Below are 23,398 nucleotides of genomic sequence, written 5' to 3' on the forward strand. Positions count from 1 at the left end.
TAGCGATGTTTTAAAACAAAAACCGTTATATGGCCTATTTATTAAACTGAGTGTCGCGCTGTTTTACATTCTCTTTGTTTGACTGCGTGACGTAAGTTGCAATTACTTCCTTGATGAAGGTCACGTATGAGATTTTAAAAACATGATGGACGGCACGCGGGCAAGATGTCTTGGAAAGTGCCTTGCCTTTGCATTCATCGTCATTGGGGTGACATGGCTGTTTCTTATCATAGACTTATATACATATGCTCAAAATAGCACTTCCCATATTGTTTTGCACGTTGTGATCGGCGTATGGGTAAGTACTGTTTATTACTGACCGAGCGTGAGGCTAGTACTAGAGTTGATTTATCAGATAATTTACCAAGGGAGCTTAAGCAACAACGACGTCGACGGCAACGAGAACGGCACAAAACAAAAGGTCTAGTTAGCAAAATCATTAGCTCTGTTCGTGGTTTATGGGTTTTTGTACATTTTTTTGCCGTCCTCTGCAAAACAACAACGTGAAATGACCAAATTCAAGGTATTTTGGAGAACGCGAGCACACGACAGCGAATTATTGTTTTTCTGACTAACGCCGTTCCTACCAATTGTTTCCCTGAATAGTTCGGCCACATTGTACAAGTTGAACAAATTGAAATAATGGCGAAGTAATAGAAGGTTTTATTTGCAAGTGACGTTTTCGTTGTCGTCGCTGTCGTCTTAATTATGTTACGCGGTAACAAACTTTGTCAGGACATATCGTACTCTCATAGCAAGAGTTTTATTACTAAATTTTAAGGTTTTGTTTACTGTGGTTTGGGGAAGATTCTCGCGCGCTCTCAGTTTACGTTTATAAACTATACAGGCGCTGCTGTCATGCTATAACAGGAAGCATATTATGAATTATTATAGTCTGAGTAAGCGGAAAGTGCATACATAATATTCTGTGTATTGCTCTGCGAAATCGTTACGCGGTTTTCTGCTTTTACTTACTGAAAGAAGATACAATCCAATGCATTATAAAATATCTTGCTAGAACAATCAGTAAGCAGTTTAGGAATTTCTAAAAGAGAAAAAAACCTAAAATGTAACTTTTAATTCATACATGGCACTCGTGATATACATAAATTAACAACGACGTTCAAGGTATTAATTTTATCATTAGTTAACATTGTTATGTGTATATTAAGCCCGTTTTCAAGAAGGCAAAAGCTACCTAATTAGTATTTTCCCAGCCGCTAAAAACAGACATTTTCATTGCCTTCTCGATTTATCGTGACTTGACAAACTTATTTGAATAACGATTAATTTCTTTTATTATTTTCTTTGGTTTCGTTGACGGCGATGTTTGAATGACGTAAAAGAGTCGTAGTAGCCAGACCCTGACCAAAACCAATTGGCCCAGAACGAAGCCTCATAAAAGTCCTATTGAAAACAAAAAACGAAAAAAAAATCAACAAAAAAATAAATAAATAAATAAATAAATAAATAAAGACACTAATACGATTGTTTGACATAAAAATGAAAAGCCTGGCCCTCGCTAAACAGGTAAAGGTACCACAGATATATAACACTTTTGATAATAACGTCGAGGCTGTAACGTAAATTAACCATGTATAACATAAACAATGGTGACACACATCTCGGTTTGTCATAATCAGCAGTTCTTGATTCCATATCTCAGCAGGCAATGAACTTTGATAGGTCCGCATTGATTTAATGAAAGTCATGTAGTGTATACCATGTAATTTTAGAACATCTTAAGAACCATTTTAGCCTCAAATCGCAAACAAAATATAAGAACGTTCATCCTCAGCTGGAAAATTAGACGTTAAAAAAAGGGTGTATACCAGACTTAACCTTTTTTATGCTCTTTTGCAGAATTGCGTTACAGGTACACTGAGTAATGCCATCACAAAAGAAAGAATGGAAAACGGCAACTTCTTTGTGAGTTTAAGATGTAAAATTATATTGACTTAAAGTTTTCTTATGTCCATACTAGATACTCTCTTATAATTATTCGTCTATTTCCTTTTGATGATCGTTTAAACCACATTGGCTTAGGGCGAGTTCACACTGGATAAAATTCGTTTTATTTTATAGGAAACAAATTAAAAAATAAACGCGGCGTTTCTGAATTAACTTGCTATAACGTCTCTTCATTTGGTTTGAGTAGCAATGTGGTCACTCTATCCAAGATTGAACGTCGTTGGGGCGGCTTTTAAGTTCAGAAAGAAAAAGTAAAATTAGGCATCGTGCGTTCCACTCTCCATTTAATCATAAATGTCGGTGGTCATTCACAGGTTGTTGTTTTGGAGAAGATGGGAAAAGGCCCGTTCAAACAGTTTCAACATTTGACCTACATTCGTCCAACAAAAGTTGCACGGATGTTGGGCAAATGTCGGATGAACAGAATGTTCAAACGGTTCCGACGCAATTCCATGTTAAATAAAAGTTTAAACCAATTTATATTTGATTCAACACGCTTTCAACATTTTTGTTACACTTTCAACAATGTTGAACGACCTGTTCAAAGGCCCCCCAACATTTAGTTCAACAAAGTGTTGAACGCATGTTGAAGCGAATGTTGAAACCGTTTAAATAGGCCTAAAGAAATATACTAAACTATTTAACGGAGGTGCAGCACCGAACAGTGTCGAGTATCGTCCGACGATTTCCGAAGAACTTTTCAGTGATTTCAATCTCTTTCGAGACTTAACGAATACTGCTTGTCATCCTCTGCAACCTCGTTCCCAGGGTTTTTTTCTTTTATAATTGGGAGTGGTGAAAAATAGACCCTGGCATCGGCTTTTCACGTGACCACCAAACTCCCGAAAATCTTGGGTGTAATAAATTAGCGGCGACTAGATTACGCAGAATGTTGATATCGACTGGCGCTTTGCGCTCGCGATCGGCTAAATGCGCCTGTTATGCAGGCTACATTGAGGCTCGAATTTTGCCCAAAATCAAATGCTCCAAATGGTGTACTAAAATAGTCGCAAACTGTGAACGGGCAAAACAAGAGATCAAATTAAAAAGACGTCAGGCGAAATGCACAGTACCTTACGCATGCGCACAACCATATCACCCGGAATGGAATTTTCGGTAATTCCGGGGAGAATTCCAATGGAACGGTTCATCCCGGTGGAATGTTTTCGGAAAAAAAGGTAATACCTTTTGAGGTATTCCCTTTTTCTCGCTTTTACCGAAAATTTCTGTCCCATTTGTTCACACTTACCAGTGCCAGGGTCTTCACGATACTTCCGAGAAAGAATGTTGAAGATCTAAAAGATGGCGGCAGATTTCCAAAACGACTATCGATGCAATCCGTGTCTTTCCTCATTGGTAGTGTTAGCGGACGTTTTTTTGGTAACCCGATGCATTACTCTTGTGACGCTGCTAAATGTAACGTTAAATCTATCAGCAACAAGTCGTACGCTCTCCTGGTTCGCCATACACCAACTGGTAAATTAAAATTTGCTTCCTTGGGTCGATAACATGTCTTCCGAATGGGTTTCCAGCAGGTATATTTCCCGTAGCCGTGACCTCCCTCACCACAATTTCACATGTTGCGCTCTGCATACGAAAATGAGCTTTAAATTCATCCAGAGAATACGTTGCTATCGTTTGTTTAAAATATCCAAGGATTCGATTTAAATTTCCCCTTGCAAATATGGACGCTGCAGCAGCCAAAACAATGAAATCGTCGTCTTCTCCAAAGAAAAAAAAAATCATATTCCAAGTCGTCCGCTAAATGTCTAACATGACGGGAAGTTCAGCCGCCATGTTTTTTGTTGATACCGGCGTACTCAGTTCCCGGCCCACTGGCATCCGAAACGTCCCATCAAATGATACGGTTCAATCCGTTCCGTTTTTATAGTGCAAAAAAGTGCACCAGTTCCATTTGTTCAGAAAAAACTACCAAAAATTCCATTCAAATGGTAAGCGCTCATGAACAGCTGTTTCAGCCTTGTTAAGCCTCATCAGCATGGCATAGCCGTCTGGCACCGAAAGACCAGAAGGCCGTGTATCAGGCACCCTTAACTGCCGAGGCGGGTGTAAAACACCCCGTTTAGTGACAGCTTCACACCACACATGCGGTAGCTTTTTGGCTGGGAACCGCACGGCAGTTCTCCCACGGCATGCGCTGGGAAGGCGGATCAGCCTTTACGCCGATCGGTGTGTCATTAAAATCAATGAGCGGAAACACTTAAAACAAGTGACACACTCGGACATCGTCCGCAATTTCTACGCCATTGTGTGGTAGATTATTCCAATCTCTAATTGTGCGTGGTACAAAACTAAATTATAATACGTTGGTGCGAGCATAAATTGTGGTCACACGGCTCCACAGCAGACATGTGGTAGCTGTTGGCTGGGAACCGCACGGCAGTTCTTTCACGGCATGCGCTGGGAAAGTGGATCAGCCTTTAGGCTAATCGGTGTGTCAGTATAATCAATAAGACAATCAATTAAAGAAAGTGACACACTCGGACACCAACTCACGGCCTGGGCAGTACCTTACGCATGCGCACAGCCATATCACCCACAGCACACATGTGGTAGATGTTGGCTGGGAACCGCACGCCAGTACCTTACGCATGCGTACAGCCTCATCACCTGGCCTTCTGCCCGACGGCTTGTTTCCGACGGCTATGCCACGCTGATGAGGCCTGACAAGGCCAAAACAGCTGTCCATGGGTGCCACTGCTCGGGTAATAGTGATATAGCAGTGCGCATGGGTAAGGTACTGGCCAGTCCGTGGGTTGGTGTCCGAGTGTGTCACTTGCTTTAATCGATTGTCTTAATAACATCTAGACTTTTTTTAAAACTCCTCATTTGGACAGGTTAAGGACTGGAAGAAACTGTAAGAATTAAGGAAGCTTACGGTGGTTTTAAAGGCAAACTAAGCCCAATGACTACGGATTTTCACTTGTCTTCGCCATCTTGCTACAACAATATTGCACAAAATTCGAGCCTCGATGTAGCCTGCATAACAGGCGTTTATTTAGCCGCAAGCGAAGTGTCAGTCGATATTCGCAACAATATGCATAATCTAGTCGGCGCTAATTTATTACACCCAAGATTTTCGGGAGTTTGTTGGTCACGTGACCAGCCGATGCAAGTTTTTCTTTCTCCACCCCTCCCCTCCCAATTTCAAAGTGAAAATGCTCTGGGAACGAGGTTGCATCTTCTGACGACCTCGCGGTTTCAAGAACGAAGTTGTGAGGCGCTCCGGCGTATTTTTTTTTTCTTTTTTTTGGCAACCTTTTCCAAGGGCATAAACTACAGACTTATTTCAGTTATGATTAACCGTACTCTCAGACACTGTTTAGACACCTCAGCCATATTATTTCCTTCATGTTTTTCTCAGCTATAAGGTTAAACAAATGCAATTTCTTAGGTGTCAATTAATCTTTTTGCCAGTTATTATCTTTCATAACTTATTACGACCTCTAGCTTAAACGTGAGTTTTTGCCTTTTTTTCAGGGTCGTGTCTTTATGTTTTTTGCCATCGTATCTGCTCTGCTTGGTGCCTTTATGGCTGGTGTGTACACTGCTGCACTTGAAGACGATGACCATTTTTTTTCTTTAAGATCTAAACCTGACAGTGACGGACCAGACGTTATTTTCATTATTTTAACATCGTGCATAGTTGGTCCCCTTGAATGTCTGACCGGAATCTCTGCAGTCATTCTCTACTGTACAATGAACCCTGATTGTTGCAGTCTATGCAGGATCAACAACCAACAGGTGAAAAACATAAAGGAATTAAAATGTTCAAGTGATTAATTAAACAAAAAAGCAATTATCCTGCGAAATCGCGCGGAATATCGCCTTATACTTAGCCAATGAGACTGAAGGCGAGGCTGGCTAAAGTCAGGATTATTTTAAAAAATTGAGCTGGATAAATCGATGAATTTTTAACTAAACTATCAGTGAAAGGCTTGCCCTGTTTTTGACTTACAGAAACAGGACGAGTAGCTTCACGTGAAATAAAATCTAATGAAAATTAATATGACTGAAGCTAATCCGTTTTCAGGAAACTAATATAAAAACTCACTATAGAGATCCCATTAAATGTTTTTTTCTTTTTATAAAATGATAACCTTTCTATCTTTTTCTGATATCAGGTGCAACATATGACGCATTCTGCCAACTGCATCACAACGGAAAGACCTACTGAGGTCTCTGGCGGCGGTTCAATGCACGAAGGCTATGAAATGGTTACTGCGCAAGTGTCAAGAGATCAAGACGCCGTGCCTGCTAGAGTCCTCGTGCCTCTATACGAAGAGCGAGTAGGACAGCGCCAGTTTTTCCAAGGTCCTTCATTTGAGGCAACGTTTAGAACAGACAATAGGTGTCAGCTTCCTGAAAGGCCACCTATTATGACATATGTCTGACAACTTCATAGAAATCAAAGGCTCCTGTGAGCCAACTCGTGAATGCAGATGACACATCAGTAATTGACGGCTACGGACACTTCCTTGAAAGCTAAAAGAAAGTATATCTTTGCCCAATTATGTAACGAGAAATGGCCATTTTTTTACTATAAATATGATTGTAAACTTATTCCCTACACATTGAATAAGGTTATTCTAATGTAAGCTGAGAAGATCTAAAAATGTTCATTTCACCAGAAATTTTCATAATATTGTTTACGACGTCACTGATACGGGACATGGCACTCTCCGCTTCGCGAGAAAACTGACAGCCAAACTATGTATATATTTTTTTAGCAAACTTAATCTACTGGATGTAATACTTTTGTATGAGAAGCAAAAATATGATGAAAGATGTCGAGTTTTTATGCAAAAAGTTACAATTAACAGTGAACTTTTCAATTAAGAGTGGTTCTTTCAGCTGAAGACATTTTCTGGCGGGAAATATGTTTTTGGTGGCAAAATTTCAAGTAGCGCAAACGCAATATCACGCAATCTTTTTGACTAAAACTATTCAGTTAGTTCAAACGCGAAGGGAAGATAGATTAAAAAATCGGTGAGGCCTACAGTAAATAAGGCCACTGGTGCTAAACATACATAAACGCATGCCATGCTAATTGAATTCAATTCAATTCAATAAATTTTTAAATTCTTAAAAGACACTGTACTTTGTAAAAAAAACCAACAACAATTATAACTTTTCTCAGATTCAACGAAAAATCTCCATTCTTACAGTAAAATGATTGTCAAAGTATTCTCTACAGATTGAATAAGATTGTTCTAATGCGTCGTGAAAAAAAAAATTCCGCGGTTTTTTTTTTTTTTTTTTTTCGCTAATTGAGTTTACGACCCCGGACCTACTGAAAAACTGAAAAAACTTATAACTTTGCTTAGATTTAACGAAAAATCTCCATTCCATAGGGCAGAATGCTGTGACATTCATTAACTATTCATGATCAGCGAGGCGGAAATACGCGCTCTGAAAAGCCCCGAATAAGAGAAGAAAGTGCGAAAATTGGCCCGGTAGCGTTGATAAAACTCGCTTTCATGCTTTCTAAAACGATTAACCTAAAAACCTACTCGCGGCATTTTGAAGAGGAATGTTGTAACTATATTTTAAGACTAAAATAAAGAAGATTGATTAAGTGGAAGGGCTGTCCTTTTGCACTTGAAAATAAGGGAAAATTGGCCTTCTTTTGTATGGAGGCCGTTTTCAAAAGCAAATTTCTAAAAAAGTATACTGATTTTAGAAAACCTACGCACGGTTTATGAAAAATTGATCTTCTCTTGACAAGAATCTGTTAAAAGTTTTAAAATTGGTCATCGGGAACCACTGTCCTTTTAAGTTTGAAAACTGCTGGTTGGATTCTCGTTTGAAAATGGCGCGTCTTGAGCGAGTGAGCTATTGTTTTAAGCCTTCGACTGAATAACAATGGTTGCCAAGACTAAATAATTACTTATTCATAAAACCATTCAGTCGGAAAATCATTTACAATTGCCGCGCATTTTAAAACCGAGTTTACCAGCTGGTTCATTCAAACAGCCGATCAGATCGCGCAATAAATACAAACATGGAAAACGTCAGTGATCGGGAGCTCTTTTCAGACATTTGTATAACTCGATCGATTGCAAACACGTATCCACTACTTTTAAAAGAAAAGCGAACGGACATTACCATAAATATGGTCTTCAATGCTTCGCCATTTTGTTTAGCAAATATGTGCATGATCACAGTCTAACCACATTGGCCTTTGGTGCTGGCTGGCTCAGGTTGTTTTGGCGGGAACACTGGTTGGTGAATGAGACAGAAGTGACTACTTTATTTTATGAGTGGTTGAAGTTGGATTGAACAAAATATTAAAATTGGGTGTATAAAACACAGTTTAAAAGATTAACGCCAACGTTGAGCTTGATAATCGACCGTTCGGTACCGGAAAGATTGGTGTTCGCTTGGGTTCGATTACTAAACAATTCGATTGGATTCGCCGAGATCAAATCGAATATCAGGATAACGATCGCTACGTTAGCTGACAAATAATGTTTCCAGCGATTGTGCGTTCGTGTGTATGGCAACTGTCGTTAAATTACCCGCTGTTTTGGTAACACGAAAGTCACAAAGATCCGAAAACAGAATCGAAAGAGTTCTTCATACTTCTTGGTCGCTTCCGCGCGCGCAAACTGCATACAGCAAAATAACGAATTTATTTACAGCACTATAAAATGCGCTTTGTTTCTAGTGTTTTTTTTTCTAATTGAATTTAAAACTCATTTACGGCGCATGCCCGAAAGTTAACGATATAACCAACCAACCAACCAACCAAGTCAAAAGTCAACCATCGCTATAACTCGTTCATTGCGCATGCGCGTATTCTCGAGTTAAAAAGTAAAGTCATTAACTACTGTGATACTAGGGAAATTTGGAAAGTATTTTGGTATGTTTTGTCTACTTTAAAATCGTTTTTGCACTGAACAAGCCTTCCATTTGAATGAAGCAATAGTAGTGCAACAGAATTGTGAATTTTTAGCTCTAAGGAAAACCAATAACCACAAAACGTTTAACAACAATTTATTAAATGAAAGAAATGTGATGGCATATTTCGAGCCTGGTGAATGAATGAGAATGATGATTATTCTAGAAAGTGACGCAGGCATACTCGGAAAAAAGAAATCCGAGTGCTCCTATTGTGCGCCAATAGTTTATCGGAAAACTCGTCGATAACACTTTGTTTGTTGCAATTTGTCTATCTGTTGGATACTTAGCAAAATTGTTTTTATAACGCAGACTTTAACATTCTTTAACCTATCTGATGGTGTTCTGTTGTGAATTAATTTAATTGGGGCTCATTGGCAGGTTCCATGTAATATATCAAAAAAAAGGTATCCAATTGCATACTTGTGTCTGTTGCTAGGCCGTTGTTTTTATATTGAATTATTGTAATCAGCATCGTCTAATTTAGAATTGCTGAATTTGTACTAAAGAGCTAGGCCAGGAACTGTCTTGAGAGGATTACTGTTGAGAGAGTATTGTTGCAAAAAGGGCTTAGTCTTCGTACGGGGTGAATATATTCTTATTGTAGTGATTTATAATGGTAATTAATCACGAGTATGATTACGGACAGAATTGGACGACACGGGGAATAAATAGAGGACAACAATTGAGTTAAGTGCGTGCAAATGACGCGTACTCTCCGATTCCACTAGGCATGACGCGAAAACTGTCCAATTAATGCTCAAATAGGGCCTGCTGATAACCAATCAGATTCGAGAATTCTGTTATAGTTATCATTAGTAAGATAATTACCATTCTGATTATAAATATGCACACAAGTAAGGAACATTGATCAACAATAAACGAGGAATGTAGAATAAAACCCTTTTATTAGAGAGAAACTGATAGCTGTACAGAAAACATATGTATAATTTGTATTTTTATTGCGAGACATCGCTTAATATTCAGGGGAATGTACCATACTTTCAATGATTTATTTAACAATCATGCAAGTAAAATGGTAGTGAAAAATATTGAAAATGGAATGTCCGCTAAACATAACAGCAGATCATGGGCTAAGCCATAGTCTTACATAGAGAAAAGAAAAAATACGTGTTCCAACAAATTAGATTGTAAATCAAGCGAACTGGAACAGTTCAATAGTGTGCCGGTAAGTGGAACTAGAATGGGTACATGAAAACCTTCAGTTACTATCATAATTGTGTACTAAACACAATTTAAGAAACTGACCTTACAGTGAGTTTCCGTTATTGCTGACAAAAAAAAACTTGGGTATAATATATACAATGTTACACCTATTTCTTTAAAAATTTCTTTAGAAATGTTAACCAAGCAAGCTGAGATACTTGAAAGATATAAACTAAAACGTACAGCATACATTATGGAAGGACACTTTCTGACGCTACATCACCTTATTTATTTTTTCTTAAAATCATTTTCCTATTGCCAAAAGTTTCCAATTCATGAATTTTTCAGAAGCGATGTTTTACAAAAATTATTTGACATCGGATTTCCATACAAAAGACTGTTATTACAAGACGTCTTTGCCTACTCGTCAAAATGGCGTCTAAAACCGTTATAAGGCCTATTCATTGAACAGAGTGTTACGCTGTTTTGCATTCTCTTTGTTTGACTGCATGACGTAAGTTGCATTAACTTCCTTGATGAAGGTCACGTATGAGACTTAAAAACAAGATGGACGACATGCGGGCAAGATGTCTTGGAAAGTGCCTTGCCTTTGCATTCATCGTCATTGGGGTGGCATGGCTGCTTCTTATCATAGTCTTAGATTACTTTAAAAATAACACTTTCCATATTGTATTGCACGTTGTGAGCGGCATATGGGTAAGTGTACTGTTTATTGCTGACAGAGCGTGAGGCTAGTACTACAGTTGTTTTACCAGATAATTTAAATATGGATCTTAAGCAACAACGATGTCGACGGCAACGAGAATGGCACAAAACAAAAGGTTTAATGAGCAAAAATCAATAGCTTTGTACGTGCTTGTGTTTTTGTAAATTTCTTTGCCGTCCTCTGCGCAACAACAGCGTGAAATGACCAAAATTCAAGATATTTTGGAGAATGCCGGAGCACACGACGGCGAATTTTTCATTCTCTGTCTTAACTTTAACACCGTTCCTACCAATTCTGTTCCAGAATACTTCGGCCGCACTGTACAAGTTGAACGAACTAGAATAATTGCGAATCAGTAGAAATAACGCGAAGTTATGTTTTCAAGTGACGCTTTCGTTGCCGTCGCCGTCATTATAATAATGACCAAAGATTATGTTATGCGGTTACAAACTTTGTTGACATATCGTACTCTGATAGCCAGAGTTTCATTACTAAATATTGAGGTTTTGTTAACTGTGGACAAGAGTAGCCAACGAGAAAATTTTCAGAATTGATTTATAATTGCCTGAAACGGTTACTGGACATCTAATAAGGGATTTAAGGTTAATAATTAAACAACCGTGGGAAAATATTATCCGCTCTTCACAGCCAGCTAGCTGTTGATGCCTAATTCCAGTTGTCAGCCAGGATCCCTTTCGATGATGCCCTTTCCCAGCCAGCGCTACTTATGTAAAGCGGATTGGTATTGTGTAGATTGGGAAAGATTCTCGCACAGCCTCAGCTTACATTTATAATTTATACAGGCGCTGCTGTCAAGCTATACATAAACAGGAAGCATATTATTAATAATTATAGTCTGAGTAAGCGGCGGAAAATGCATACATAATATTTCTGTGTATTGCTGTGCGGAATAATAACGCGGTCGTCTGCTTCAACTTATTTATAGAATGCATTATATAATATCTTGCCAGTACAACCAGTCAGCAGTTTAGGTGTTTATTGCCTTAAATGTAGTTTTTAATTCATACGTGTATATGGCACTCGTGATATACATAAATTAACAACCACTTTCAAGGTATTAATTTTATCTGACTGATTACATATGCTATCATTAGTTAACATTGTTATATGTATATAAATCCTGTTTTCAAGACGACAAAAGCTACCTAATTAGTATTTTCACAGCCGCTAAAAAACAGACGTTTTCATTGCCTTCGCGATTTCTCGTGACTTGAGAAACCTATTTCAGTAACGATTAATTGCTTTTATTATTTTCTTTGGTTTCGTTGACGACGATGTTTGAATGACGTAATTATAAAAAGTCGTAGTAGCCAGACCCTGACCAAAACCAATTGGCCCGGAACGAAGCCCCATTAGTCCTATAGAAAACAATAAAAACAACAAAAAAGGAAAACAAACCAAGAAACAAACAAAAAGAAAGACACTGATACGATTGTTTGACATAAAAACGAGAACTCTGGCTTTCGCTAAATGGGAAAAAAGTCCTTACCAAAAATATCTCACGCTAAGTGCTCGCGCGGCTAACACGCTAAAATACAGCAATGAGGAATAGAAAGCTAGAAATGGCAACGTAAACAAAAAAACAAGAACGAATTGTGCAGAACAGTCACCAACGTACCTGAGTCTACGTAGCGTCAATATGCCATAAGGCGTGACCTAGACTTAACCTTTGTATGCTGTTTTGCAGAATTGCGTTACAGGTATGCTGTGTATTGCCATAAAAAAGGAAAGAACGGAAAACGGCCACTCCTTTGTGAGTTTAAAATGTAAATTTATATTAACATAAAGTTTTCTTATGTAAATACTAGATACTATCGTATAATTATTTGTCTATTTACTTTTGGTGACTGTTTAAACTATATTGGTTTAAGGCAAGATCACGCTGGAGTAAATTTATTTGTTTAGGAAATAAATTAATAAAAACATGACGTAAAATAAACGCGACGTTTTCTGAATAAATTCGCAATAATTTCTATTCTTTAAGTTGGTTTACTACTGTGGCCGATCTATCCAGGAGTTAATGTCGTAGGGGCCGCTCTTTAATTCAGAAAGAAAAAGTAAAATTAAGTATCGTGCGTTTCACTCTCCATTAAATCATTAATGTAAATGGTCATTTTAGGTTGTTGTTTTAGAAAAGACGGGAAGAGGGCCATTTAAACGGTTTCAACTTTTGACCTGTCGATACGGGCTCGAACAGGAACCTCTTGGCAAACATAACGATCAACCTTTGTTCAGGCTGTCGGCCATTCTTTCTACACACACAACTCATGTGCATGTGCAACACCGCTGACCAATTACAACAGTCCTACCAACATCCCCATTTTCAAAAGAAGCTATTTGTTACGAAAAATTGTTGCGTGACCGTATGCTAATTTAGTCTAGAATATTCTCGCATATTTAATTAGTTTTGCATCATAGTGACTAAGCAGTTTCTGAAGCCGTTTACGTATGATCCCGTAAATAGATTTATATTGTAATGTTACTTTATTTAGTTGCGCCGGAAAGTTCTAGAATCTTACGCTCATTAGTATATAAGGAAATCGGTTTAGCTTTTAGAGAGGTTGTTGTTTATGAGAAGAGGTCGCGTGTATATTTGGCAGAGGCCGTGTTTATTCAAGTGTGACAGAGGTCGCGTGTATATTTGGCAGAGGCCGTGTTTATTCAAGTGTGACAGAGGTCGAACTGTAATTTACAAGCCTAGAGTGTGCTTGTTGTGAAGTTTTGTGTTGAATTTGCTACGCTCATTTGGAATAAATAACCTTGTTGTTGTTCCGACAACCCTGCGTTCTGTTTAGACTACGAACTATTCGCCACTCACAAAACGAACTCGTAACATTGGGGGCCTGTCGCTGGAGAGTGGAATTCAAGGAACTGTTTGTTGTCTACCGATAACCAGGAAAGGATCGCAACTCGGAAGGAAGTAACTGTGCCGTGGAAACAAGTGGTAGCAAGTGAAAGAGCCTTGGAATTCTAACGCTGTCAAATGGAGAAACTTATGCAACTTGGTAAGGAGTTTGGACTGGAAGGTGAAAAGCTACTCGAATTTGTGCGTGAACAATAGAAGTTGGAAGAAGAGAAAGAAGAAAAGCAAAGACGTGAGGAAGAAGAGAGAGCAGAAAAACAAAGGCAGTTAGTAAAGGAGCAGAAGCTCGAGGAAGAAGAGAGAGCAGAAAGGCAAAGACGTGAGGAAGAAGAGAGAGCAGAAAGGCAGAGACGTGAGGAAGAAGAGAGGGAACAGAGACGCAGACGCCAGGATGAAGAAAGGGAAGCGAGACGTCAGGAAAGAGAAATTAGGAAATTACAACATGAAGCTGACCTCATGAGACAGAAGGAAATTGCTGAGGCCGCCAAGAGAGAACATGAGTTGGAACTTGCTAGGTTAGCAGCAACGAATGGTGATGGTCGTACCGCAGAGAGAGATGATAGAGCTAAAGCGCCGAAACTTCCAGCGTTCGTGGATGGTAAAGATGATTTGGACGCATATTTGCAGAGGTTCGAGAGATTTGCAGATACAGCCAAGTGGCATAGAACTGGATGGGCATCAAAGCTCAGTGCTCTGTTGTCTGGACGAGCACTCGAAGTGTACTCACGCCTATCTGAAGAAGCAGCTAGAGATTACGGTAAAGTCAAGATTGCGCTGATGAAGAGATATGATCTCACAGAAGACGGCTATCGTCGTAAATTCAGAGCGTCTAAGCCGGAAGTTGACGAAAGTCCGGACCAGTTTATCGTGCGACTGGACAGGTACCTGTTACGGTGGCTAGAGCTTTCGGATACTGAGCGAACCTTTGACGGTCTAAAGGACTTGATAGTGAAAGAACAGTTTATTGACTCCTGCCCTAAGGATTTGGCCATTCACCTACGAGAAAGGGCACCTGAGACCCTAGCACAGATTGCGAAGATCGCTGACCAGTACTTAGAGGCCCATGGTAAGCATTTGTTTAGCCCAGTGAGCAGAAAGCCGGTATTACCGCCTGAGAGGGAGGAAGCCAAGAACACACAGTCTAATTCAACAGCCCTCCAGTGCTTTAGGTGTAACGCTCGTGGTCATAGAGCCGCCAACTGCCCAACCATAGGAAAAAGGTGTTTTCTGTGTGGCAAGCAAGGACACGAAGCTAGAAACTGTCGATCAGGTGGACGGAGATCCGGAGGACAAAGTAAGGATGGTAACCCTGTGCAACGTGGTCAAGTGAGCGCCAGTTGCCTAGTTCAGCAGACTGAGAGTAAACCCACAGCGGAAGAAGTTAAGTCCTGTATTAAAGATGAGAAGCTGCTGTTAGCCTGTGGTAAGAAGATTCCATTATTGAGTAGCGCCTGTGTTGAACCTTTGTCTGGAGTGAGAAGTAAAATGCCTGTAGTGAAAGGTAGAGTTGGAGAGAAGTCTGTTGATGTCCTGAGAGACACTGGCTGTAGCGGAATAGTAGTAAAGAAGGATCTTGTGTCTGAGGATCAGTTCACTGGCGAATTTAATGTTATGCTGCTCATCGACAACACGGCAAGGAAAGTGCCCATTGCAAAGATTGGCGTTGATACACCTTATCTCAAGGGCCAAGTGGAGGCGCAGTGTCTTCCCGATGCTGTTTATGATTTAATTGTTGGTAATGTACCAGGCGCGAGAGCTGCTGACGACCCGGATCCGAGCTGGCAAGATCATGTGCAAGAGGCGTGTGCTGTAACCACGAGAGGTCAAGCAAAGAAGGCCGGAGAACGTATCCCATTGAAGGTACCGAGTACTAAAGAAAGTCCTGTAGTTGATAGAGAAAAGCTCAAACAAATGCAAAATGATGACGAGAGCTTACAAAAATATTGGGAGCGAAATGATGTAGTTGTGAGAGGCCAGGCTGAGATTTCATTTGAAGTGAAAGGTGGAGTTTTGTACCGCGTCTACAAACACCCTTACGTGAATAATGGTAAACCCCTGAAGCAAGTTATGGTTCCTGTGCAGCTGAGAAGTCGGATCATGGAACTAGCTCACGGATCGCTCATGGGAGGACACATGGGAATAAAGAAGACGGCTGATAAGATTCAAAGCGCATTCTATTGGCCAGGTATTCAAGGGGACGTGACTCGTTACTGCAAGTCATGTGATGTATGTCAGAAGACGGTTAACAAGGGTTCTGTACCGAAGGTTCCCCTGGAGAAGATGCCATTAATTGACAAGCCGTTCAAGAGAGTAGCAATCGATCTGGTTGGGCCTATTGGCCCCCCGAGTGAAGACGGTGATAGATACATATTGACATTGGTCGACTTTGCAACCCGTTATCCTGAAGCTGTCCCACTCAAAAACATTGATACGGAGACTGTGGCGGAAGCGTTGGTGGATATCTTCAGTCGTTTAGGAGTGCCTGAAGAGATCTTGAGTGACCTCGGCACGCAATTTGTATCTGAGTGTATGAAGGAAGTGACACGGTTGTTGAGCATTAAACAGCTCACTACGACTCCTTATCACCTTATGTGTAATGGCCTGACGGAGAAGTTTAATGGAACCATGAAGAGTATGTTAAAGAGATTGTGCAGCGAGCAGCCGAGACAGTGGAATCGTTATATCAACGCTTTATTGTTTGCATATCGTGAAGTTCCTCAGGAGTCTACTGGTTTCTCGCCGTTTGAGTTGCTGTATGGAAGAGCTGTCAGAGGGCCGATGTTTATTCTTAAAGAGCTCTGGACGAAAGAGTTGGAGGAACCTGAAGTAAAGAACAGCTACCAGTATGTGTTTGAGCTACGTGAGAAGCTGGAAGATACTCTCAAGCTTGCGCATACTGAACTTCAGAAAGCCCAGCACAAAGGCAAGCATTACTACGATCGTAAGGCTAAAGTCAGAAGGTTTGCACAAGGAGATAAAGTATTAATACTGCTACCGACCGACCATAACAAGCTTCTAATGCAGTGGAAAGGTCCATTTGAGGTTAGTGCAGTAGTGGGTCTCAACGATTATAAAGTGTGTGTCAAAGGAAAGGAGAGAGTTTACCCTGCCAACCTACTAAAGAAGTATTTTGAACGAGAGGATTCTGTACCCGTGGGAGCAGTGGCTGTCGAAGTGAACGCTGACACTAGTAAGAGCGGACATGCTGAAAGTGAAGCAGAAGAAGTTGATCCTGTGGATGGTGTTGATTTTTTAGAAATTGGTGGATATGTTGCTAAAGAGTCGATCAAAGATGTGGCTACAGGAGATAACCTTACTGATGAGCAAAGAGCAGAGTTCAAAGACCTTGCAAGTCAGTTTCAAAGCTTGTTTACAGAAGCTCCAGGTACTACAAGTTTGGCTCAACATCATATAAAACTTACATCCGATCAACCAGTCAGATCAAGACCTTACCCAGTACCGTATAGCCTGAGAGAATCGCTGAAGAAGGATATTACAGACATGATGAAGATGGGAGTTATAAGAGAGTCAAGTTCACCATATGCCTCACCTGTCGTGGTTGTTAAGAAAAAAGACAACACAAATAGGATATGCGTGGACTACCGGAAGTTGAACAAATTAACTGTGTTTGACCCTGAACCTATGCCGACTGCCGAGCATTTGTTCCAGAAGTTGAATGGTGACAAGTATTTCACAAGAACTGATTTGAGTAAGGGCTACTGGCAAATTTCTATCCCTGAGGAAGACATACCAAAGACCGCTTTTGTGACGCCTGACGGATCATACGAATTCCTGAAGATGCCGTTTGGTATGATCAACTCCGCAGCGACCTTAAAGAGAGCCATGAAGAAGCTATTGCATGGAATGGATAACGTAGAGTTTTACTGGGATGATATTTTGGTTCACACCCGTACGTGGGAAGAACACATCAAGATATTACAAGAATTGTTTACACGATTATTAGCAGCTGGAATGACCATAAGACCGACTAAATGTCTTTTTGGAGTTAACGCTGTTGACTTTCTCGGTCACCGTTTGGAGGGAGGTTTAATTGGTCTTCATCAAGACAACGTGACAAAGATTAGAGATGCTCCAAGACCTACTACAAAGAAGCAGATAAGATTGTTCATGGGTTTAGCCGGATATTATCGAGATTTTATTCCCAACTTCGCAGCCTTAGCTGCCCCGCTGACAGACCTCACGCGCAAAGGTCAACCGAACAAAGTCGAATGGGTCGAGGCACAAGAGAAAGCCTATCAGAGTATTAAGGCCCTCCTCACAAAAGAACCAATCCTGCGGCTGCCAGATCCAGAGAAAACCTACTTTCTGCGGACTGATGCCTCCGACAGTGGTATTGGTGCTGTACTAATGCAGGAACATGATGGCAAGCTGTTCCCCGTTTGCTACGGTAGCAAGAAATTATCAAGTGCGGAGCGTAATTACTCAACCATTGAGAAAGAGTGTTTAGCCATTGTGTGGGGATTCAAAAGGTTTCACCTGTATTTATACGGAGTTCCCTTTGTACTGCAAACTGATCACGAACCGCTGAAGTATATCAACAGTGCGAAGTTCGCTAATGGAATGGCTAAATGAATGCGTTGGGCTATGTTTCTTCAGAGCTACAACTTTAGAGTTGAGGCTATCAAGGGATCCGAGAATGTAGGAGCAGATTATCTGAGCAGAGTAGAGGAATAACTTTTGAGACATTGGACTACCTCCTCTCTTTGCACTATTTAATTAATTTTTCGTTGTTAGTAGAAATTTAAGAAATTTCTTCTCAAGAGGGGGTTATGTTACGAAAAATTGTTGCGTGACCGTATGCTAATTTAGTCTAGAATATTCTCGCATATTTAATTAGTTTTGCATCATAGTGACTAAGCAGTTTCTGAAGCCGTTTACGTATGATCCCGTAAATAGATTTATATTGTAATGTTACTTTATTTAGTTGCGCCGGAAAGTTCTAGAATCTTACGCTCATTAGTATATAAGGAAATCGGTTTAGCTTTTAGAGAGGTTGTTGTTTATGAGAAGAGGTCGCGTGTATATTTGGCAGAGGCCGTGTTTATTCAAGTGTGACAGAGGTCGCGTGTATATTTGGCAGAGGCCGTGTTTATTCAAGTGTGACAGAGGTCGAACTGTAATTTACAAGCCTAGAGTGTGCTTGTTGTGAAGTTTTGTGTTGAATTTGCTACGCTCATTTGGAATAAATAACCTTGTTGTTGTTCCGACAACCCTGCGTTCTGTTTAGACTACGAACTATTCGCCACTCACAAAACGAACTCGTAACACTATTAACGCCTTAATATGTTTCTGTACAAAAAATAAATAATAATAATAATAATAATAATAATAATAATAATAATAATAATAATAATAATAATAAATTCTTACAGGAACAAGCAACGTTCGTTAACAATCCGAGTTTTGTCTCGCTCAGCATTTTCGAGCATTAACTATTCACTATCAAAGATCTAGCCTCTGCGGTGGGCAGATTGGTCGACCATATCGAGACTTTTACATTGGACTTCCAACTGGTGAAAGTGTGGATCCAGCAGAATGATCAGTGGTTCCACCTTTCACCACGGTGCTTATCATTGAGTTTACGATAAACGAATTGCCCAGGAACCAACGGCACTAGCTCCTTACTCGCAGTTTTGTCATAGTGGGATTTTGCTTTAGCTCTTCTGTCAAGATGCTCATTGCGCACCACTGTCACTGTTGGCACAGACTGGCGAAAAAATGATTCAGAGACGGGCAGACTTGACTTTGTTCGACGACAAGGAAACTTCTGTGCTGGGGAGAAGGTCATACCCTGAGGCGCTCTATTTCTATTTTCTAGGAGACCAGTAAGAAGGTCAGACTTTTTCAGCATCTTTTTAGCTTCTTTTACCGCGGATTCGCTTTACCTGTGCTCTCGCATAATACGGCGATCGGGTGATCAACTGAAAATCATAAGCCTTGGCAAAATTCTCAATCTCTTGAGAGACATATTGGTGCCCATTATCTGACAGAAACCTATCCGGAACACCATAGCGGGCGAGGTGTACTTTTGTAATTGAAACAACATGTGCAGCACTAATGTCCTCTTTTAGCAGGTCAACTTCAAACCAGTCACTGTAGTGGTTTACAGTAACAGCATACCACCGTCCTCCTTTCTTGAACAGGTCTTGTGAGATAAACTTCCAAGGACCATGGGAATTTCATGAGACAACATCGGTTCTTTCAGCAGTGATGTGTGCCAACTGTTCTGTGTGTGTGCTAGCACACACAAAGCAGTTGGCACTTTCTTGAAGAATCGCCGCTCGCATTCCAATCCAATACATCACTTCTCGGGCGCGACGCATCATACTTTAACCACCCTTGTGGTATCTCACCATAGTAGAATGTAATTGTAGGGAAATGACGACCTTATGGGACTTGTAAAAAACACCATGATATGAAACATGGGATTTGTAAGGTGGCCAATCATGAGCCACAAACTGACAAAAGACAGACAGCGTACGGTCACCTTGTGTTGCCACTCTGATTTCCTCTAAGGTACTTGGTTGCATTTCAAGGGAATCTAGCTCTAGGAAATCAAGTTCTGCACTAAACAACTCTTTAGTATCTCCTAAGTAACACTGAAACACTTCCTCTTGGGTGCCAGAGGGTGCAGGCTGCTTCAAAGCAGCTCTTGACAAAGTATCTGCCAAGTACATGTACTTGTTCTTCTTGTACACCACCGTGAACTTGAATGGCTGAAGCTGAAGCATCGTGCGCTGAAAGCGCTTAGGGGCACTACTCAACGGTTTCTTGAAGATAGTTTCAAGCGGTTGGTGGTCTGAATGGACTACAACATCTTGTTTGCTATACAGCTACTGGTAGAACTTAGTGCATGCTTCTTTAATGGCCAAACACTCTTTTCAATAGCATAGTTTATTTCAGTGGCTCACAATGTGGAGCTGATGAAAGGCACAGGTTGTCCCCAAGCCCTTGCCACTGGCATCTACCTGAAGGCTTGGTCATGCCACGAGGACCACGACCAGACTGCGTTGACGTGCGTTAGCTCTGTAAGTGGCTTAAAATTTTCAGCAAGATTTGGTGTGAACCGTGACAAAAAGTTGCACATACCCACGAAACGGGGCTGGTGCACCATATACCAAGTCACCAGTGACGTCACTCCTTAACGAGAGACTGATGATTGGTGGTCTAACGGATCGGCGGCTCGTTAGTTCAATGGATCGTTGCTTCGGTGGATCGTTGGTTCGATAGATCGTTGGTCCGATAGATCGTTGGTTCGATAGATCGTTGGTCCGGTAGATCGTTGGTTCGGTGGATCGTTGGTTCGATAGATCGTTGGTTCGGTGGATCTTTGGTTCGGTGGTTCGTTGGTTCGATAGATCGTTGGTTCGGTGGATCGTTGGTTCGTTGGTTCGATAGATCGTTGGTTCGGTGGATCTTTGGTTCGGTGGTTCGTTGGTTCGATAGATCGTTGGTTCGGTGGATCGTTGGTTCGTTGGTTCGATAGATCGTTGGTTCGGTGGATCGTTTGATCGTTGGACCGTTGGTTCGATGGTTCGATGGCTCGATGTCACACAAAAGAGCACATACTTGACGTATTGAATACTTCCGCTGATCAATTGTACGGTGGATCTGTCCTCTTCCCGTCGATTCCCGCCAAATTCAAGCGCTTTTGTCGCAGGTAGGTTGTGTTTGCTCGTTTAAGACATATTTCTTGTCGATCTTTTGTTTGTTGTGCCTCGAAGGGGACCTTTTAGTTAACTTTTTTCACCATTATAACTTTACGAGGCAACTAAGCAGTATCAGTGTATTTTTGTGCCCTTTTTAACGTATCGTACATCGAAACGTGACTTATCGTAGCGGAATGCGAATATCGTCCATCTGCCTCTGGTTGTAAAAGCCAAAGGAGTGAAAATTATACAACTATAATAGTAATCAAAATGAGCAAATAATGATTTCTACTTAGTTGAATTTTATTTGACTGCGCCTAAAAAATATTGTATTAGTACGAATCCGAGCACATCCACAGGGCACTAAGTTCAGTCTGCCAGGGAGGGGGGTCGGGGATGGTACTCTGAATATTTTTGGGTAGGGGTCTCAAATACCCTTACCCTGACCATATTCAGCTGCATATTATGACCCTTCCGTATATCTAGACAAGATGCCAACAATTCCTTCCCTTTTCGAGGCTAGAGCAAATATCTATGATTTTCATATCTATCCAAGTCTTACCTGTTGAAACACCCTACCCTTCATGCCAGCACATACCTATATAGCTTATATGGGAGTGTACCCCCCCCCCCCCCCCTTCAGGATAGAGTGCTGTCAAACTTTATGTACAAGCAATGCTACAGGTGCAGACTTATTTGTAAATTTCAAATCATAATGCAAGTTGATGGAGATTAATTATTGTTGGTTCCATGACTCTCACAGGGAATATAGTCATTGAATATCCTTTTAGATAACAATGTTTTTAAAGTATATATTTTGTCAAATCTATAATAATAATATGCAAAATTTTGTTGATAGGTATGGAGGAAATAAACAGCATCGACGACCTTGTGTCAAAAGTCATGAATGTTTCCCTTCCATGGGAAGATTTCTGCCCGGCAGAAATCACTGAGTGGCTAGATGTATTCTCGCGTGCTCATGGCACCAGAAAAGAATTAGTATTTTTCGGAGTACTATCCACCATTGGTGCCCTTTTGGGCAAATCTGAGTTAAAGCTGTTTTCCACATACAAGGAGAGAGCGAACCTCTTCTTTGTAGCCCTTGCACCATCAGGGGCAGGAAAAACTCCAGCAGCCCAAATAAACTGCAGTAACCCAATTGTGAAATATCTTGAGCCTAAGATTGGAAGTGAAAAGCAGTTGTTGGTAGACAACTCCTCTTCATCCGGACTGTTTAACTACTTTTTAAATGAACAGTCGGTACCAATAATGTGTATCGATGAGTGCCAAGCATTCTTCAGTAAAATGGTTTACCCTTCTAAGGGTGTCAACGATCAGGCACTCACTATGGAGCGTGTCTGTAAACTTTATGACGGAGATGCCTGGTATTGTGTAAAAGGCAGCAAGGGGAAAAGAAGTGGAACACAGTTTGCAGCTTTGTCCCTTATTGGGTACACGACCCCAAAGTTATTCCTGAAGAAAATCTGGGGAAAGGCTGTGGACAGTAAAAATGGGTTCGCGGACAGATTTCTGCTGTATTGCTGCGACCGAGAAAATGTTTCAATTGAAGAGAAAGAAAGTTTCTCAGAAAGGCTGGATGAATTTCCAGTTACATCATTAGATGTTGTCTACGAGAAAATTTATGCCGAGCACAACACTTCGGACCATGCAGAGTATAAACTTAGCCAGTCCGCGAAAGAATGCTATCAGAAGTTTGCCAGGGCAACTCCAGAAAGTGGCACAGAGAAATCAAACTCCAAAGCTGGGAAAAATGTTTTAAAGTTGGCTCTTGTGCTCCATGTTTTCTACGACCGCCTCAGGAAAGCCCTGGATTCCTCTGTTGGTACGACACCCAGAGTTATCACAGAGGACCTAATGAAGAAGGCAATCAGTCTATGTTCAACACTTTCACATGTCAAGGCATTGATGGATCTGGTAAGGATTTCACTGACAGTTCAATAGCAATATTATTCTAATCATATAGTTCAATAAAATATCCATACCTCCCTATAGAAGGTGTTAACCCACTCATCTTTAAAGTACGATGAGGCTTCT

At 40.7% G+C, this 23,398-nt stretch overlaps 3 protein-coding genes and 1 pseudogene across 5 annotated transcripts in view; all 4 read left to right on the forward strand.

The window, feature by feature from the left end:
• LOC146463187 (uncharacterized) lies at positions 1–12,041 on the forward strand. The gene is made up of 4 exons (XM_085084792.1): positions 1–298; positions 1,864–1,929; positions 5,473–5,736; positions 6,117–12,041. Exons 1-4 carry the CDS (start codon positions 143–145, stop codon positions 6,384–6,386), a joined length of 756 nt encoding a protein of 251 aa, XP_084940918.1. The 5' UTR covers positions 1–142; the 3' UTR covers positions 6,387–12,041.
• LOC146463188 (uncharacterized) overlaps positions 10,612–23,398 on the forward strand; it is a 25,971-nt gene continuing 13,184 nt past the window's right edge. Inside the window, exons 1-2 of one of the 2 annotated variants that reach the window (XM_085084788.1) lie at positions 10,612–10,779; positions 12,498–12,563. In XM_085084788.1, coding sequence (XP_084940914.1) covers positions 10,612–10,779; positions 12,498–12,563 — 234 coding nt within the window. The remainder of the gene's footprint in view (positions 10,780–12,497; positions 12,564–23,398) is intronic. The other variant, XM_085084789.1, reaches the window with a different exon arrangement.
• Positions 13,519–18,266, forward strand: LOC146463189 (uncharacterized; annotated as a pseudogene).
• The window catches only part of LOC146463190 (uncharacterized), a 4,409-nt gene continuing 1,799 nt past the window's right edge, over positions 20,789–23,398 (forward strand). Inside the window, exons 1-2 of one of the 2 annotated variants that reach the window (XM_085084766.1) lie at positions 20,789–21,354; positions 22,203–23,278. In XM_085084766.1, coding sequence (XP_084940892.1) covers positions 22,205–23,278 — 1,074 coding nt within the window. In that variant the 5' untranslated portion in view covers positions 20,789–21,354; positions 22,203–22,204. Of the gene's footprint in view, positions 21,355–22,003; positions 23,279–23,398 lie in introns of those variants that run through there. The other variant, XM_085084768.1, reaches the window with a different exon arrangement.

The sequence above is a fragment of the Pavona decussata genome, unplaced genomic scaffold (genome assembly GCF_977016875.1).
Source record: "Pavona decussata unplaced genomic scaffold, jaPavDecu1.1 SCAFFOLD_180, whole genome shotgun sequence".
NCBI classification, from domain to species: domain Eukaryota; kingdom Metazoa; phylum Cnidaria; class Anthozoa; order Scleractinia; family Agariciidae; genus Pavona; species Pavona decussata.